General features: G+C 61.4%; 1 protein-coding gene and 1 long non-coding RNA gene across 2 annotated transcripts; one reads left to right on the top strand and one right to left on the bottom strand.

Annotated features, from left to right (window-relative positions):
* Positions 1 to 287: 287 nt before the first annotated feature.
* On the top strand, positions 288 to 2,318 carry LOC148590430 (uncharacterized). The gene is made up of 2 exons (XR_015914310.1): positions 288 to 408; positions 2,210 to 2,318. It is a non-coding gene; the product is annotated as an uncharacterized LOC148590430 (long non-coding RNA).
* Positions 2,319 to 2,375: 57 nt separating this feature from the next.
* Positions 2,376 to 11,008, bottom strand: LOC148590429 (N(6)-adenosine-methyltransferase catalytic subunit METTL3-like). The gene is made up of 11 exons (XM_088539060.1): positions 10,893 to 11,008; positions 9,905 to 10,131; positions 7,367 to 7,681; positions 6,138 to 6,313; positions 5,342 to 5,558; positions 5,087 to 5,274; positions 4,956 to 4,994; positions 4,133 to 4,241; positions 2,781 to 2,846; positions 2,594 to 2,706; positions 2,376 to 2,509 (listed from the first exon to the last, which is right to left on the bottom strand). Exons 1-11 carry the CDS (start codon positions 10,984 to 10,986, stop codon positions 2,398 to 2,400), a joined length of 1,656 nt encoding a protein of 551 aa, XP_088395186.1. The 5' UTR covers positions 10,987 to 11,008; the 3' UTR covers positions 2,376 to 2,397.
* Between the last annotated feature and the right edge of the window lie 5,669 nt (positions 11,009 to 16,677).

The following is a 16,677-nucleotide window of genomic DNA, read 5'->3' as shown; positions in this document are numbered from 1 at the left end:
ATGGGGAATTTGGGTCATTTTCCCTATTTGAGACAGGAAAAAATGGGTTAAATGCCCCAAATAACCCATATTTGCCAACTCAAATGGCCCAAATAACCCATTTGGGACAGGAAAACGGGGCGAAATGACCCAAATAACCCATTTTTCCCATCTCAAATGTGGAAAATGCCCCAAGTAACCCATTTGGGACAGGAAAACGGGGCGAAATGACCCAAATAAGGGTTATTTTCTGGCGCAGGTGGAGTCGCCGCCGCCGGTGTCGCTGGAGCTGGTGGCCGGGTCGCCGGCGGCGCCGGGGGAGTCTCCGCGGCCGCGGTGCGTGCGGGCCGGCTGCGAGAACGCGCCGGTGGCCAGCGGCGACTGGGACAACGAGTACTGCAGCAGCGAGTGCGTCGTCAGGCACTGCCGGTGAGCGAGAAAACCGCAAAAATCGCGGAAAATGCACCAAAATCGGCCCAAAAACCGCCAAAATCCACCCAGAAACACCCCAGAAACACCCAGAATCACCCCAGAAACCCCCAGAATCACCCCAGGATCCACCCAGATCCACCCCAAACTGCAGCAGCGAGTGCGTCGTCAGGCACTGCCGGTGAGCGAGAAAACTGCAAAAATCGCGGAAAATGCACCAAAATCGGCCCAAAAACCGCCAAAATCCGCCCAGAAACACCCAAAATCACCCCAGAAACCCCCAGAATCACCCCAGGATCCACCTAGATCCACCCCAAACTGCAGCAGCGAGTGCGTCGTCAGGCACTGCCGGTGAGCGAGAAAACTGCAAAAATCGCGGAAAATGCACCAAAATCGGCCCAAAAACCGCCAAAATCCGCCCAGAAACACCCCAGAAACACCCAAAATCACCCCAGAAACCCCCAGAATCGCCCCAGGATCCACCCAGATCCACCCCAAACTGCAGCAGCGAGTGCGGCGTCAGGCACTGCCGGTGAGCGAGAAAACTGCAAAAATCGCGGAAAATGCACCAAAATCGGCCCAAAAACCGCCAAAATCCGCCCAGAAACACCCAAAATCACCCCAGAAACCCCCAGAATCACCCCAGGATCCACCTAGATCCACCCCAAACTGCAGCAGCGAGTGCGTCGTCAGGCACTGCCGGTGAGCGAGAAAACTGCAAAAATCGCGGAAAATGCACCAAAATCGGCCCAAAAACCGCCAAAATCCGCCCAGAAACACCCCAGAAACACCCAAAATCACCCCAGAAACCCCCAGAATCGCCCCAGGATCCACCCAGATCCACCCCAAACTGCAGCAGCGAGTGCGGCGTCAGGCACTGCCGGTGAGCGAGAAAACTGCAAAAATCGCGGAAAATGCACCAAAATCGCCCCCAAAACCGCGAAAATCCGCCCAGAAACACCCCAGAAACACCCAAAATCACCCCAGAAACCCCCAGAATCACCCCAGGATCCACCCCAAACTGCAGCAGCGAGTGCGTCGTCAGGCACTGCCGGTGAGCCCCAAAATCGCCAAAATCGCACAAAATACGCCAAAATACACCCAAAAACCGCGAAAATCCGCCCAGAAACACCCCAGAAACACCCAAAATCACCCCAGAAACCCCCAGAATCGCCCCAGGATCCACCCAGATCCACCCCAAACTGCAGCAGCGAGTGCGGCGTCAGGCACTGCCGGTGAGTGCCAAAATCCACCAAAACCCGCCCAAAATACACCAAAATCCACCCAAAATCCACCAAAAGCCACCTAAATCCCCCCAGAATCCACCAAAATTCCCACAAATCCACCCAAACTCCACCAAAATCCCCCCCAAACCCAAACTTGGGGGCCAAAATGCCCCAAATGGCCCCAAAAGGCGCCTGAAGCAGGTGCCCAAAATCCCCACAAATTGCCCCAAAATGGCCCCAAGTCACTCCTGGATGTCCCTCAGCTCCAAAACGGCCCCAATTTGCTCCCCAAAAACCACTTGCTGACACAATTTGCACTGGAATTGCCCCAAAATGCCCCAAAACGCGCTCCGAAACAGCCCCAAACACCCTGATTTCCTCCCAAAATACCCCAATCCTCTGAAATGTCCCGAAATGCCCCAAAATCCCCTCAGAAACGCTCCTTCCCCAACGCTTCGTTTTCCACCTTTCCCCCCGCCCGAAACGCTCCAAAATCCATGCAAATCCCCCCAAAACGCCCCGGCTCCCTCCGGGGGCTCCGTTTTAACCGTTTTCCCCCTTTTTCGCCCCAACAGCGACGTCTTCCTCGCCTGGTTGGCCTCCCGCAACGCCAGCAACAGCGTCGTCTTCGTGAAATAGCCCCCGGACTCGCCGCCCCCGTTTCCCCGCCGTTTCCCCCCAAAACGGGGAGGGAAAAAAACACGCCTGCCCGCAGCCTGTTGCCTGTTTTGTGGCTTTTTTGCCTCAAAAAAGCGGCCCGCGGCTACATGTTTTTGGGCTTGGAGATGATGCCGTCCGGGTAGTGCTGCTTGAACTGGGCCACCACGTCGGGGTCCAGGAGGTGGATCCCGTCCAGCTGGTTCCCCAGCGTGATCCTGGGGGGAAAAACGGCCATTTTGGGGCGTTTCAGGGCGGAATGTGGCGTTTTGGGGCGGGACGCGGCGTTTTGGGGCGCTCACCAGTTGGGTTGCACGTTGTGGGGCCGCCCGAAGAGCTCGATCTTGCGGGTGCCGGGCGAGAGGCGCTCGATCATCCCGTAGATCTCGTCGGGTTTGTGGCTCGTCGAGCGCACCTGGGGGTTTTTGGGGGCGAATTCGAGGGATTTCGGGGCATTTTGGGGCGTTTTGGGGTGTTTTCGGGGCTCACCTCGGCCACGATGACGTCGCAGTCCAGGCCCCGGTTGAAGCCCTGCGGGTTTCCCTTCACGCCGACCTGCGCCGCGAGGGACAAAATGGCGGCTCCGGGGCCACAAAATGGTGGCGGGCGCCCCGAAAACGCCCGAATTGAGCCCAAAAAGCGGCCCCGGGGGCAAGGGAGGCCCCCCCGGGAGGCTGAATGTGAAGCAGGGACCTAAAGGGGCCCCGCGGAGACCCCAAATTTGCCCCCCAAGACCCCAAATTCGCCCCCCAAGACCCCAGATTTCAGTCCAAAACCCCCAAATTTCAGTCCAAAACCCCCAAATTTTGGTCCAAAGACCCCAAATTTCGGTCCAAGGTGGCTCCAGAAAAGGCAACAAAGGCCCCAAGACCCCAAACTGCCCCCGAACACCCCCGAAAAGGCCCCCGAGACCCCCAATTTGGCCTCCAATGACCCAAAATCGGCTCTTGAGGAGGCCAAATCGGCCCCCAAGACCCCAAAACAACCCTGAGACCCCCCAAATGGCCCCATTCGACCCCAAAGTGGCTCCCAAAACCCTCAAATCGGCCTCTTAAGACCCAAATGTTGCCCCCGGGGACCTCAACCCGGCCTCTAAGACCCCAAATGTTGCCCCCAAAGACCCCAAACTGGCCCCAGAAGACCCCAAAGGGCCTCCCTGGACCTCAAATTGCCCCCTAAGACCCAAATGTTGCCCCCAAAGACCCCAAAAGGCCCCAGAAGACCCCAAAGGGGCTCCCTAGACCTCAAAACAGCCCCTAAGACCTCAAAACGGCCTCTAAGACCCAAATGTTGCCCCCAAAGACCCCAAACTGGCCCCAGAAGACCCCAAAGGGCCTCCCTAGACCTCAAAGTGGCCCCTAAGACCTCAAAACGGCCTCTAAGACCCAAATGTTGCCCCCAAAGACCCCAAACTGGTCCCAGAAGACCCCAAAGGGCCTCCCTAGACCTCAAAGTGGCCCCTAAGACCTCAAAGTGGCCCCTAAGGCCTCAAATTGCCCCCAAAGACCCCAAACTGGTCCCAGAAGACCCCAAAGGGCCTCCCTAGACCTCAAAGTGGCCCCTAAGACCTCAAAGTGGCCCCTAAGGCCTCAAATTGCCCCCTAAGACCCAAATGTTGCCCCCAAAGACCCCAAACTGGTCCCAGAAGACCCCAAAGGGCCTCCCTAGACCTCAAAGTGGCCCCTGAGACCTCAAAACGGCCTCTAAGACCCAAATGTTGCCCCCAAAGACCCCAAACTGGCCCCTAGGACCTCAAAACGGCCTCTAAGACCCAACTGTTGCCCCCAAGGACCTCCGAGACCCCCAAAGGACCCCAGAGCCCCCCAAAAGGGGCCCCGCACCAGGCAGTGCTCCTTGCCGTGGTTGAGCCAATGGCCGGTGCGGCCCGTGCGGATGATTCGCTGCAGCTGGTTGGTCTTCACCCAGATGATCTCGTCCACCCGCTCGTACCTGGAGGCCGAGGTGCAGAGAGGAGGCTCCGTGAAGGAGAGGTCAGGGAGGAAGAGGAGGCTCCATAAAGGGGATGTCAAGGAGGAGGAGGAGGCTCCATAAAGAGCCATCAAGGAGGAAGAGGAGGCTCCATAAAGGGGATGTCAAGGAGGAAGAGGAGGCTCCGTGAAGGAGAGGTCAGGGAGGAAGAGGAGGCTCCATAAAGGGGATGTCAAGGAGGAAGAGGAGGCTCCGTGAAGGAGAGGTCAAGGAGGAAGAGGAGGCTCCATGAAGGAGATATCGAGGAGGTTCCATGAAGGGGATGTCAAGGAGGAAGAGGAGGCTCCGTGAAGAAGCCGTCGAGGAGGCTCCATGAAGGAGACATCAAGGAGGCTCCATGAAGGAGCCGTCGAGGAGGCTCCATGAAGGAGATATCGAGGAGGCTCCATGAAGGGGATGTCAAGGAGGAAGAGGAGGCTCCATGAAAAGGAGGCTCCATGAAGGAGAGGTCAAGGAGGCTCCATGAAGGGCATGTCAAGGAGGAAGAGGAGGCTCCATGAAGGAGAGGTCAATGAGGCTCCATGAAGGAGAAGTCAAGGAGGCTCCATGAAGGAGATGTCAAGGAGGCTCCATGAAGGAGAAGTCAAGGAGGCTCCACGAAGGGGATGTCGAGGAGGAAGAGGAGGAAAGACAAGGACAGACGGGATCGTCGGCATGGGGAGCCACCAAACTCACCCCCAGAGGTTGAGGCACTCGCGGCCCAGCTCCATGGCCCTGCCGGGGGCAGAAGATGAGGACGGGGCAGGGTTTTTTCCCCAAAAAAACCCCAAACGTGGCGGGTTTGGGGCTCGGGAGGCTCCGCTCACCGCCCGGTGACCCAGAGGAACAGGAAGCCCTCGTCCTGGAGCACGGGGATGTTGAGGCGCCGCATCTCGTCGTCGGTCAGCGTGCCGTAGGGCAGCTCCATGTGGATGTCCCACGGCGGGTCGGCCATGACCACGGCGAACTTGCCCAGGATGCTGACGTCCAGGTAGCGGATGTCGCAGCAGATCCACTGCGGGGAGAGGACAACGTGGAGCCCAGCGCGACCCCGCGGGATCCGTCCCGGTTTTCCCCGTTACCTGCGGCGGGAAGAGGCGGTCGGCGCCGGCGTCGGAGCCCACGGCCTGCGGCAGGGCCAGCTCCTGGCCCGGGTTGTGGTCGCGGGCGCCGGGAGCGGCGGCGTCGGAGCAGGCGTCGATCTCGTAGTGGACGTACTTGCACGTGTCCATGTGGAAGCAGGTGTTGAGGAAGGAGCAGTCGCCCAGCGACTCGTCCGTGTGCTTGTTGATGATGCGCCTGGCGGGGGAGGAACGGCGGGGACGGGAGGCCCGCGCGCGCCGGGGAGCCCCAGAGCCTTGAGGAACTTCTCAAGGGCCTTGAGGAACCCAAAACCTTGAGGAACTCATCAAGGGCCTTGGGGAACCCAAGAACCTCGAGGAACTCATCAAGGGCCTTGGGGAACCCAAGAACCTTGAGGAACCCCAGAGCCTTGAGGAACCCCAGACCCTTGAGGAACTTGTGAAGGGCCTTGAGGAACCCAAGAACCTTGAGAAACTCCTCAAGGGCCTTGAGGAACCCCAGAGCCTTGAGGAACTCGTCAAGGGCCTTGGGGAACCCAAGAACCTTGAGGAACTCATCAAGGGCCTTGAGGAACCCGAGAGCCTTGAGGAACTCATCAAGGGTCTTGAGGAACCCAAGAGCCTTGAGGAACTCATCAAGGGTCTTGAGGAACCCAAGAGCCCCAAGGAACTCGTCAAGGGCCTTGAGGAACCCAACAGCCTCAAAGAACTCATCAAGGGCGTTGGGGAACCCAAGAACCTTGAGGAACCGGTCAAGGGCGTTGGAAACCGGGGCAAAAGAGGGCCCGTTTCCTACCGGAAATGGAGCTTGCGGCAGGGCCGCTCGGCGTCGGTCGCCTTCATGCACTCCTCCTTGGTGCCGTAGTCGCAGAACTCCTGCACCTGGGCCCGGCCACGCGAGCGGAACTTCTCCACGATGGACTGCTCCTTGGCCGTGGTGGTGTTGAGCAGCTCCAGGATCTCCTGGCTCACCTGGCCGAGGAAAAGGCGACAAATTGAAGCTCTTTGGGCCAAAACGTGAAAAATTGAACATTCTGGGGCCAAAAACGCGACACATTGAAGCTTCTAGGGCCAAAACACAACGCAATGAAGCTTCTAGATGGCGCGTTGATGCTTCTAGGGTCAAAAAGAGGACATGTTGAAGCTTTCTGGGCCAAAAACGCGACATATTGAAGCTTTCTCAGCCAAAAATGTGACGTTTTGAAGCTTCTAGGGTCAAAAAGGGGGCACATTAAAGTTTCTAGGGCCAAAACGATGATGTGGTGACGTTCCTGGGGCCAAGAAGGCGACGCATTGAGGGTTCTTGGGCCAAGAACGCGACGCGTCAATGCCATTTGGGCCAAAAAGGCAACACGTTGACGCTCCTTGGGTCCAAAAGGCGACGCGTTGACACCCTTTGGTCCACGAAGGGGACGCATTGGCGCTCTATGGGCCAAGAAGGTGACGCGTTGACGCTTCTTGGGCCAAGATGGTGACACGTTGACACTTCTTGGGCCAAGAAGGTGACGCGTTGACACTCTTTGGACCCAAAAGGTGACGCGTTGACACCGTTTGGTCCAAGAAGGCGACGCATTGACGCCATCTGGGCCAAGAAGGCGACGCGTTGACGCTTCTTGGGCCAAAAACGCAACGCGTTGGCGCTCTTTGGGTCCAAAAGGTGACGCGTTGATGCTTCTTGGGCCAAAAAGGCGACGCATTGACGCTTCTTGGACCAAAAAGGCGACACGTTGATGCCATTTGGTCCAAGAAGGCGACGCGTTGACGCTTCTTGGGCCAAGAACGTGACGCGTTGGTGCTTCTTGGACCCAAAAGGCGACACGTTGATGCCATTTGGACCCAAAAGGCGCCGCGTCGACGCTCTTCGGACCCAAAAGGCGCCGCGTTGACGCCGTTTGGGCCAAGAAGGTGACGCAACGACGCTTCTGGGACCAAAAAGGCGCCGCGTTGATGCTCTTTGGCCCCAAAACGCGCCGCGTTGGCGCCGTTTGGCCCCAAAACGCGCCATCCCAGCGCCCCGCGCGTCACCTTCTTGCTCTGCTGCTCCTTGGTGGACTGCTGGCTCAGGAGGCTCTCGATCTCGCGGTCCACGTCGGAGGCGGCCGGCTGCTTGCGCCACCTCTTGGGGGCGTCGCGGGCGCCGTCGGCGCCGTCGCGGGCCGCCCCGCGGCGCTTGTGGCGCTCGGCGGCGCCCGTCATGGCCGCCAGCTTGGCGTGGTCGGCGTAGGTGACGAGCGTGGGCGCCGCGGCCACCAGGAGCCCCCGGCGCACCTCGATGAGCTCCTGCGCCGCGAACTTCTGCAGGAGGCTCTCCACGCCGCGGCGCGGCGCCGGCGCCTCCGCCTGCGGAACGGGGACATTTAGGGACATTTGGGGACATTTAGGGACGTTTGGGGGACAATTTCGGGTCATTTAGGGGACGTTTGGGGACGTTTGGGGACATTTTCCATGAACTTCTGCAGGAGGCTCTCCACGCCGCGGCGCGGCGCCGGCGCCTCCGCCTGCGGAACGGGGACGTTTGGGGACGTTTAGGGACATTTAGGGACAATTTGGGGACAATTTGGGGACAATTTGGGGTCATTTAGGGGACATTTGGGGACATTTTCCATGAACTTCTGCAGGAGGCTCTCCACGCCGCGGCGCCGGCGCCTCCGCCTGCGGAACGGGGACGTTTGGGGACGTTTAGGGACATTTAGGGACATTTAGGGACGTTTGGGGACATTGGGGGACATTTGGGGGACAATTTCGGGTCATTTAGGGGACGTTCGGGGACGTTTGGGGACGTTTAGGGACATTTGGGGACATTTGGGGACAATTTGGGGACATCTGGGGACATTTGGGGACGTTTGGGGACATTCTGGGGACAATTTGGGGGACATTTAGGGGACAATTTGGGGACATTTTTGGGGACATTTGGGGGACATTTTGGAGGACATTTAGGGACCATTTGGGGATATTTAGGGACATTTTGGGACTTTTGGGGACATTTGGGGACATTTGAGGACATTTTGGGGACATCGGGGGATATTTGGGGGCATTTGGGGGACATTTTGGGGACATTTGGGGACATTTTGGGGACATTTTGGCACATTTTGGGGACATTTGGGGACATTTTGGGGACAGGCGCTCACGGTGGCGATGGCGGCGCAGATGGCGGCCGCGTCGGTGGGCAGCGGCAGCGCCACGTCCGCCAGGTGCCATTTGGGGACATTTGGGGACATTTGGGGACATTCTGGGACATTTTGGGGACATTTTGGCACATTTTGGGGACATTTGGGGACATTTTGGGGACATTTGGGGACATTTGGGGACATTCTGGGACATTTTGGCACATTTTGGGGACATTTTGGGACATTTGGGGCCAGGCGCTCACGGTGGCGATGGCGGCGCAGATGGCGGCCGCGTCGGTGGGCAGCGGCAGCGCCACGTCCGCCAGGTGCCATTTGGGGACATTTGGGGACATTTGGGGACATGTAGGGACATTTGGGGACATTTTGGGGACATTTGGGGACATTTGGGGCCAGGCGCTCACGGTGGCGATGGCGGCGCAGATGGCGGCCGCGTCGGTGGGCAGCGGCAGCGCCACGTCCGCCAGGTGCCATTTGGGGACATTCTGGGACATTTGGGGACATTTTGGGGACATTTTGGGGATATTTTGGCACATTTTGGGGACATTTTGGGGACATTTGGGGCCAGGCGCTCACGGTGGCGATGGCGGCGCAGATGGCGGCCGCGTCGGTGGGCAGCGGCAGCGCCACGTCCGCCAGGTGCCATTTGGGGACATTTGGGGACATTTGGGGACATTTTGGGGACATTTTGGCACATTTTGGGGACATTTGGGGACATTTGGGGCCAGGCGCTCACGGTGGCGATGGCGGCGCAGATGGCGGCCGCGTCGGTGGGCAGCGGCAGCGCCACGTCCGCCAGGTGCCATTTGGGGACATTTGGGGACATTTGGGGACATTTGGGGACATTCTGGGACATTTTGGGGACATTTAGGGACATTTTAGGGACATTTTGGGGCCATTTGGGGACATTTTGGGGACATTTGGGGACATTTGGGGCCAGGCGCTCACGGTGGCGATGGCGGCGCAGATGGCGGCCGCGTCGGTGGGCAGCGGCAGCGCCACGTCCGCCAGGTGCCATTTGGGGACATTTGGGGACATTTGGGGACATTCTGGGACATTTTGGGGATATTTTGGCACATTTTGGGGACATTTGGGGACATTTGGGGCCAGGCGCTCACGGTGGCGATGGCGGCGCAGATGGCGGCCGCGTCGGTGGGCAGCGGCAGCGCCACGTCCGCCAGGTGCCATTTGGGGACATTTGGGGACATTTGGGGACATTCTGGGACATTTTGGGGATATTTTGGCACATTTTGGGGACATTTGGGGACATTTGGGGCCAGGCGCTCACGGTGGCGATGGCGGCGCAGATGGCGGCCGCGTCGGTGGGCAGCGGCAGCGCCACGTCCGCCAGGTGCCATTTGGGGACATTTGGGGACATTTTGGGGATATTTTGGGATATTTTGGCACATTTTGGGACATTTTGGGGCCAGGCGCTCACGGTGGCGATGGCGGCGCAGATGGCGGCCGCGTCGGTGGGCAGCGGCAGCGCCACGTCCGCCAGGTGCCGCAGGAGGCGCCGCTCCAGCGCCGGGTCCGGGTCCCCGTCGCCGCCGTCGCCGTCGTCGCCGTCGCCGCTCGGGGACGTCGCGGTGGCCGCGGTGGCCGCGGGGGGGGCGGGGCTGGCGCTGCGGGACGAGGACGGCGGCTGCTCCGGGTGACGCGGGTCTGGGGGGGAGGGGGGGACGGGTGACTCTGGAGCCTAACGATGGGCCTGGAGCCCCTACGATGACTCTGGAGCCTAATGATGCCCCTGGACCCCGTATGATGACTCTGGAGCCTAATGATGGTCCTAGAGCCCATATGATGCCCGTGGAGCCTAATGATGGGCCTGGAGCCTCTACGATGACTCTGGAGCCTAACGATGGGCCTGGAGCCTCTATGATGACTCTGGAGCCTAACGATGGGCCTGGAGCCCCTAGGATGACTCTGGAGCCTAATGATGGGCCTGGAGCCTCTATGATGACTCTGGAGCCTAATGATGCCCCTGGAGCCCATATGATGCCCCTGGAGCCTAATGATACCCCTGGTCCCTAATGATGGTCTTGGACCCTCTATGATGCCCCTGGAGCCTAATGATGGTCCTGGACCCCATATGTTGCCTCTGGAGCCTAATGATGACCCTAGACCCTATATGATGCCCCTGGAGCCTAAGGATGCCCCTTAAGGCCTGTTCCCTTATGACGTCCCCAGCCCCCCATGTTACCCCTGGTCCCTAATGACGTCCCCAGTCCCTCGTGTTACCCCTGGTCCCTAATGATGACCCCGGCCTCTCATGTTGCCCCTGGTCCCTAACAACATCCCCGGCCCCTCGTGTTACCCCTGGTCCCTAATGACACCCCCGGCCCCTCACGTTGCCCCCGGCCCCTCACGTTACCCCTGGTCCCTAACGACGGCCCCGGCCCCTCCCGGCGCCCCCCGCGCCGCACCGAGCGGGTCCTGCTTCCGCCGCCGCTGCAGCCGCTCGCGCAGCGAGTCCAGCTGCTTCTTGTGGGCCTGGATCGAGCTCCACGTGTCCGACATGGCGCCCCCGGTACCGGCACCGGGCCCGCCGCTCCGGGCCGGAAGCGCGGGCTCCGCTTCCGCCCCGCCGCCGGCCCGGCCCCGCGCGGCGAAGCCGCGCGCGCCATCTTGGCTGCTGGCGCGGGCCCTGCCCGCTTGGTGACGTCACGGGAGGCGCGGCGGGCTCCTAGCAACGGGCCCTCATGTTGGCTGCGGGCGGAGCGGCGCCCTTTAGTGACGTCACGGGGCGGGGAGCCGGCGGTCTCCTAGCAACGCCCGCCTGCCCTCACCTGGAGGCCGCGCGCGCCATCTTGGATCCGGGCGGCGCCATCTCAGCGGTTGCCCTAGCAACGGGCGCCGCCATCTTTGGTGCGGGCCCGGGCCTCCCTTCAGCGCCCTCCCCCGTGCCAAAAAACACCCAAATTCACCCCAAAATGGTGCCCACCCCCCCAAAAAATGGTGCCCCCCCCCCAAAGCAGGAGCTGAGGCGGGAGCGTCGCCACGAGCGGCTTTAATGGACGGGGAGGCTACCAAGGGGGACACAAAATGGCGGCCGGGGAAGGGTTGGGGGGGGTGGGAAAAAAAGGGGGAAAACGGTTAAAACTAAAGCAAAAAGAACGGAAAAGGGGGCGGGGGGGGCGGCTACGGGTCGCCCGGGGCCGGGCGGGCGGCCACGAAGGCGCCGAGGCGGCTCCAGAAGGAGCCGGGTGTTGGCGGTGCCGGTGTTGGCGGTTCCGGTGCTGGTTCCGGTGCTGGTTCCGGTGTTGGTGGTTCCGCTGTTGGCGGTTCCGGTGTTGGCGGTTCCGGTGTTGGCGGTTCCGGTGTCGTCGGTTGGGTCCAAGATGGAGGCACCTGCGGGGGGAGGTCCCTATGGATCGGGAACGTCCCTATGGCTTGGGAACGTCCCTATGGATTGGGAACGTCCCTATGGATGCAGAGCATCCCCATGGATCGGGAAGATCCCCATGGATTGGGAAGGTCCCTATGGATCGGGAATGTCCCCATGGATCAGGAATGTCCCCATGGATCGGGAACGTCCCCATGGATCGGGAAGGTCCCCATGGATCGGGAACGTCCCCATGGATCGGGAACGTCCCCATGGATCGGGAAGGTCCCCATGGATCAGGAATGTCCCCATGGATCGGGAAGATCCCCATGGATCGGGAAGGTCCCCATGGATCGGGAACGTCCCCATGGATCGGGAATGTCCCTATGGATCAGGAACGTCCCTATGGATCGGGAAGGTCCCCATGGATCAGGAATGTCCCCATGGATCGGGAATGTCCCCATGGATCAGGAATGTCCCTATGGATCGGGAAGGTCCCCATGGATCAGGAAGGTCCCCATGGATCGGGAATGTCCCCATGGATCGGGAATGTCTCTATGGATCAGGAATGTCCCCATGGATCGGGAACGTCCCCATGGATCGGGAATGTCCCCATGGATCGGGAACATCCCTATGGATCGGGAACGTCCCCATGGATCAGGAATGTCCCCATGGATCAGGAATGTCCCCATGGATCGGGAAGGTCCCCATGGATCAGGAATGTCCCCATGGATCGGGAATGTCCCTATGGATCAGGAACGTCCCTATGGATTGGGAATGTCCCCATGGATCAGGAATGTCCCCATGGATCGGGAATGTCCCCATGGATCAGGAAGGTCCCTATGGATCGGGAATGTCCCTATGGATCAGGAACGTCCCTATGGATCAGGAATGTCCCTATGGACCGGGAATGTCCCCATGGATCGGGAACGTCCCCATGGATTGGGAACGTCCCCATGGATCAGGAAGGTCCCCATGGATCGGGAAGGTCCCCATGGATCAGGAATGTCCCTATGGATCAGGTCCCTATGGATCAGGAACGTCCCCATGGATCAGGAATGTCCCCATGGATCAGGAATGTCCCCATGGATCGGGAAGGTCCCCATGGATCGGGAAGGTCCCCATGGATCAGGAATGTCCCCATGGATCGGGAACGTCCCCATGGATCGGGAAGGTCCCCACGGATCGGGAACGTCCCCATGGATCAGGAACGTCCCCATGGATCGGGAATGTCCCCATGGATCAGGAATGTCCCCATGGATCGGGAAGGTCCCCATGGATCGGGAACGTCCCCATGGACCGGGAATGTCCCCATGGATCGGGAATGTCCCCATGGATCGGGAACGTCCCCATGGATCGGGAAGATCCCCATGGATCGGGAAGGTCCCCATGGATCGGGAATGTCCCTATGGATCGGGAATGTCCCCATGGATCGGGAAGGTCCCCATGGATCGGGAAGATCCCCATGGATCGGGAATGTCCCCATGGATCAGGAACGTCCCCATGGACCGGGAACATCCCTATGGATCGGGAACGTCCCCATGGATCAGGAATGTCCCTATGGATCGCTCCCCCCCGTCCTCACCTGCCCGTCCCCGGCCTCCCTCTCGGGGCTCCCGCGTGGCCCCTCCGGCTCCCCGTCCCCCTCCCCCTCCTCCGCGGAGGCCTCCCGGGGCCGCCGCCCAAGATGGCGGCGCCCGCAGGGGGCGGCCATGTTGCCGGGGGCCGCGGGCGCCGCCATCTTCCCCGCCCGGCCGCAGCGGGGGGTGGGCGGGGCCAGAGGAGGAGCCTGAGGAGGAGGGGGCGGAGCCTGAGGAGGGGGCGGAGCCTGAGGAGGAGGGGGGCGATGGCGGCGGGGGAGGAAGGCCCAGGCGGGAGGCCCCGCCCCCCCCTCGGCCGCCCGCAGCAGCAGCAGCGCGTCCAGGCCCGGCCAGGCGGCCGCCATCTTGGGGGGCGGGGCCCGCGCGGGCGCCGCCATCTTGGGCGGCGGGAGCCCCTCGGCGGGCGCCATCTTGGGCAGCCCCTCGGCGGGCGCCATCTTGGATGAGGCCGATGACGTCAATGGGAGCCCCTCGGCGGGCGCCATCTTGGATAAGGCCGATGACGTCAATGGCAGCCCCTCGGCGGGCGCCATCTTGGACGAGGCCGATGACGTCAATGGGAGCCCCTCGGCGGGCGCCATCTTGGGGAGTGACTCCCGTGTGGGCGGCGCCATCTTGGATAAGGCCAATGGTGTCAATGGGAGCCCCTCGGCGGGCGCCATCTTGGGCAAGGCCGATGGTGCCAATGGGAGCCCCTCGGTGGGCGCCATGTTGGACAACGGGTGCCCCTCGGCGGGCGCCATCTTGGGCGGCCGCTCCCAGGCGGCGGGCGCCATCTTGGACACCGGGAGCCCCTCGGCGGGCGCCATCTTGGACGAGGCCGATGACGTCAATGGGAGCCCCTCGGCGGGCGCCATCTTGGGTGGCTGCTCCCGCGCAGCAGCCGCCATCTTGGCCAAGGCCGACGGCGCCGACGGGAGCCCCTCAGCGGGCGCCATCTTGGCGAGCGGCTCCCGCGCGGGCGCCGCCATCTTGGCCAAGGCCAGGGCCAGCCCGTGGGCGGCGGGCGCCATCTTGGGCAGCCCCTCCCCGGGCGCCACCTTGGGCGGCCGCTCCCAGGCGGCGGCGGCGGCGGGCGCCATCTTGGGGAGCCCCTCATCGGGCGCCACCTTGGGCAACGGCGCCATCTTGTGGGCGGGGCGGCGGGGCGGGGCCAGGCCGCGCCGGGGGCGCCGGGGGCCGCAGGCGGCGCAGCCGTAGGGCCGGGCCCCGGCCTTGGCGCAGGGGCAGCGGCGGCGCCCGGCGGCCATGACGGCGCCGTCCGCGCGCGCCCGCGGCAGCAGCAGCAGCAGCAGCTGGCGCCGGATGTCCTCGGTGAGCTGCAGCTGGCGCAGCTGGCGCTGCTGAAGGACCCGCAGCTCCTCCAGCAGCAGCGCCAGGTCCGCGCGCGGCGGCGCCGGCGGGCGAGGAGGAGGAGGAGGAGGAGGAGGAGGGTCCGGGGGCGACGCGGGGCCTGCGGGAGAGAGGAGGAGTTGGGGTGCGGAGGGAGGGAGGGATGGGGAAATGGATGGATATAGGGAGGGGTGGAGAGATGGAGGGATGGAGGGAGGGAGAGATATAGGGATGGAGGGAAGGATGGAGGGAGGGATGGATGGAGGGATATAGGGATGGATGGAAAGATATAGGGATGGAGGGATGGATGGGGAAATGGATGGATATAGGGATGGATGGAGAGATGTAGGGATGGATGGAGGGAGAGATACAGGGATGGAGGGAGGGATGGGGAGATGGAGGGAAGGAGAGATGGATGGAGGGATGGATGGAGGGATATAGGGATGGATGGAAAGATATAGGGATGGATGGGGAAATGGATGGATATAGGGACGGGTGGAGAGATGTAGGGATGGAGGGAGGGATGGATGGATGGAGGGATGGAGGGAGGGATGGATGGAGGGATATAGGGATGGATGGAAAGATATAGGGATGGAGGGATGGATGGGGAGATGGAGGGAAGGAGAGATGGATGGAGGGATGGATGGAGGGATATAGGGATGGACGGAGGGATGGTTAGAGGGATGGATGGATTAGGGATGGAGGGATATAGGGATGGATGGAGGGATATGGGGATGGATGGAGGGGTGGGCAGACCCAGAGGACACTGGTGGGGGTGGCGGGAGGGACACAGGGAAGCAGGGATGGACATGGGAATCCCGCAGGGAAACAGGGACGGACATGGGAATCCCATAGGGAAGTAGGGACGGACACGGAGAATCCGCAGGGAAGCAGGGACGGATACGGGAATCCCTCACGGATGGATATGGGAATCCCACAGGGAAACAGGGACGGACATGGGAATCCCGCAGGGAAACAGGGACGGACATGGGAATCCCATAGGGAAGTAGGGACGGATACGGGAATCCCGAAGGGAAACAGGGACGGACATGGGAATCCTGCAGGGAAGCAGGAACGGATACGGGAATCCCGCACGGATGGACATGGGGAATCCCGCAGGGAAGCAGGGACGGACATGGGGAATCCCGAAGGGAAACAGGGACGGATACGGGAATCCCGAAGGGAAACAGGGACGGATCCGGGAATCCCATAGGGAAAGAGGGATGGATACGGGAATCCCGAAGGGAAACAGGGACGGACACGGGAATCCCACAGGGAAGCAGGGACGGATACGGGAATCCCATAGGGAAACAGGGACGGACATGGGAATCCCACAGGGAAAGAGGGATGGATCCGGGAATCCTGCACAGATGGACATGGGAATCCCACAGGGAAGCAGGGACGGATACGGGAATCCTGAAGGGAAACAGGGACGGATACGGGAATCCCATAGGGAAGCAGGGACGGACACGGGAATCCCATAGGGAAGCAGGGACGGATATGGGAATCCCACAGGGAAGCAGGGACGGATCCGGGAATCCCGAAGGGAAACAGGGACGGACACGGGAATCCCACAGGGAAGCAGGGATGGATATGGAGAATCCACAGGGAAGCAGGGACGGATACGGGAATCCCTCACGGATGGATATGGGAATCCCACAGGGAAGCAGGGACGGACATGGGAATCCCATAGGGAAGTAGGGACGGATATGGGAATCCTGCAGGGAAGCAGGAACGGATATGGGAATCCCGCACGGATGGGCATGGGGAATCCCGCAGGGAAGCAGGGACGGACATGGGAATCCCATAGGGAAGTAGGGACGGATACGGGAATCCCGCACGGATGGACATGGGGAATCCCGCAGGGAAGCAGGGACGGACATGGGAATCCCACAGGGAAAGAGGGACGGATCCGGGAATCCCACAAGGAAGCAGGGATGGATATGGGAATCC

This window comes from Tinamus guttatus, unplaced genomic scaffold (assembly GCF_059628265.1).
Source record: "Tinamus guttatus ecotype Peru unplaced genomic scaffold, ASM5962826v1 Tinamus_guttatus_pri_ptg001360l, whole genome shotgun sequence".
NCBI classification, from domain to species: domain Eukaryota; kingdom Metazoa; phylum Chordata; class Aves; order Tinamiformes; family Tinamidae; genus Tinamus; species Tinamus guttatus.
This window is presented reverse-complemented; position numbering and strand designations above follow the sequence as displayed.

What these genes read in the sequence shown, in the direction of transcription:
- LOC148590429 (XM_088539060.1), bottom strand. Translation starts at nt 10,986, where the DNA reads ATGTCGGACACGTGGAGCTCGATCCAGGCCCACAAGAAGCAGCTGGAC. An exon ending in ACCGCCTCTTCCCGCCGCAG is followed by an intron (nt 5,275 to 5,341) that starts GTAACGGGGAAA and finishes CTCTCCCCGCAG; the next exon opens with TGGATCTGCTGCGACATCCG. An exon ending in ACGGCAAGGAGCACTGCCTG is followed by an intron (nt 2,847 to 4,132) that starts GTGCGGGGCCCC and finishes CTCGCGGCGCAG; the next exon opens with GTCGGCGTGAAGGGAAACCC.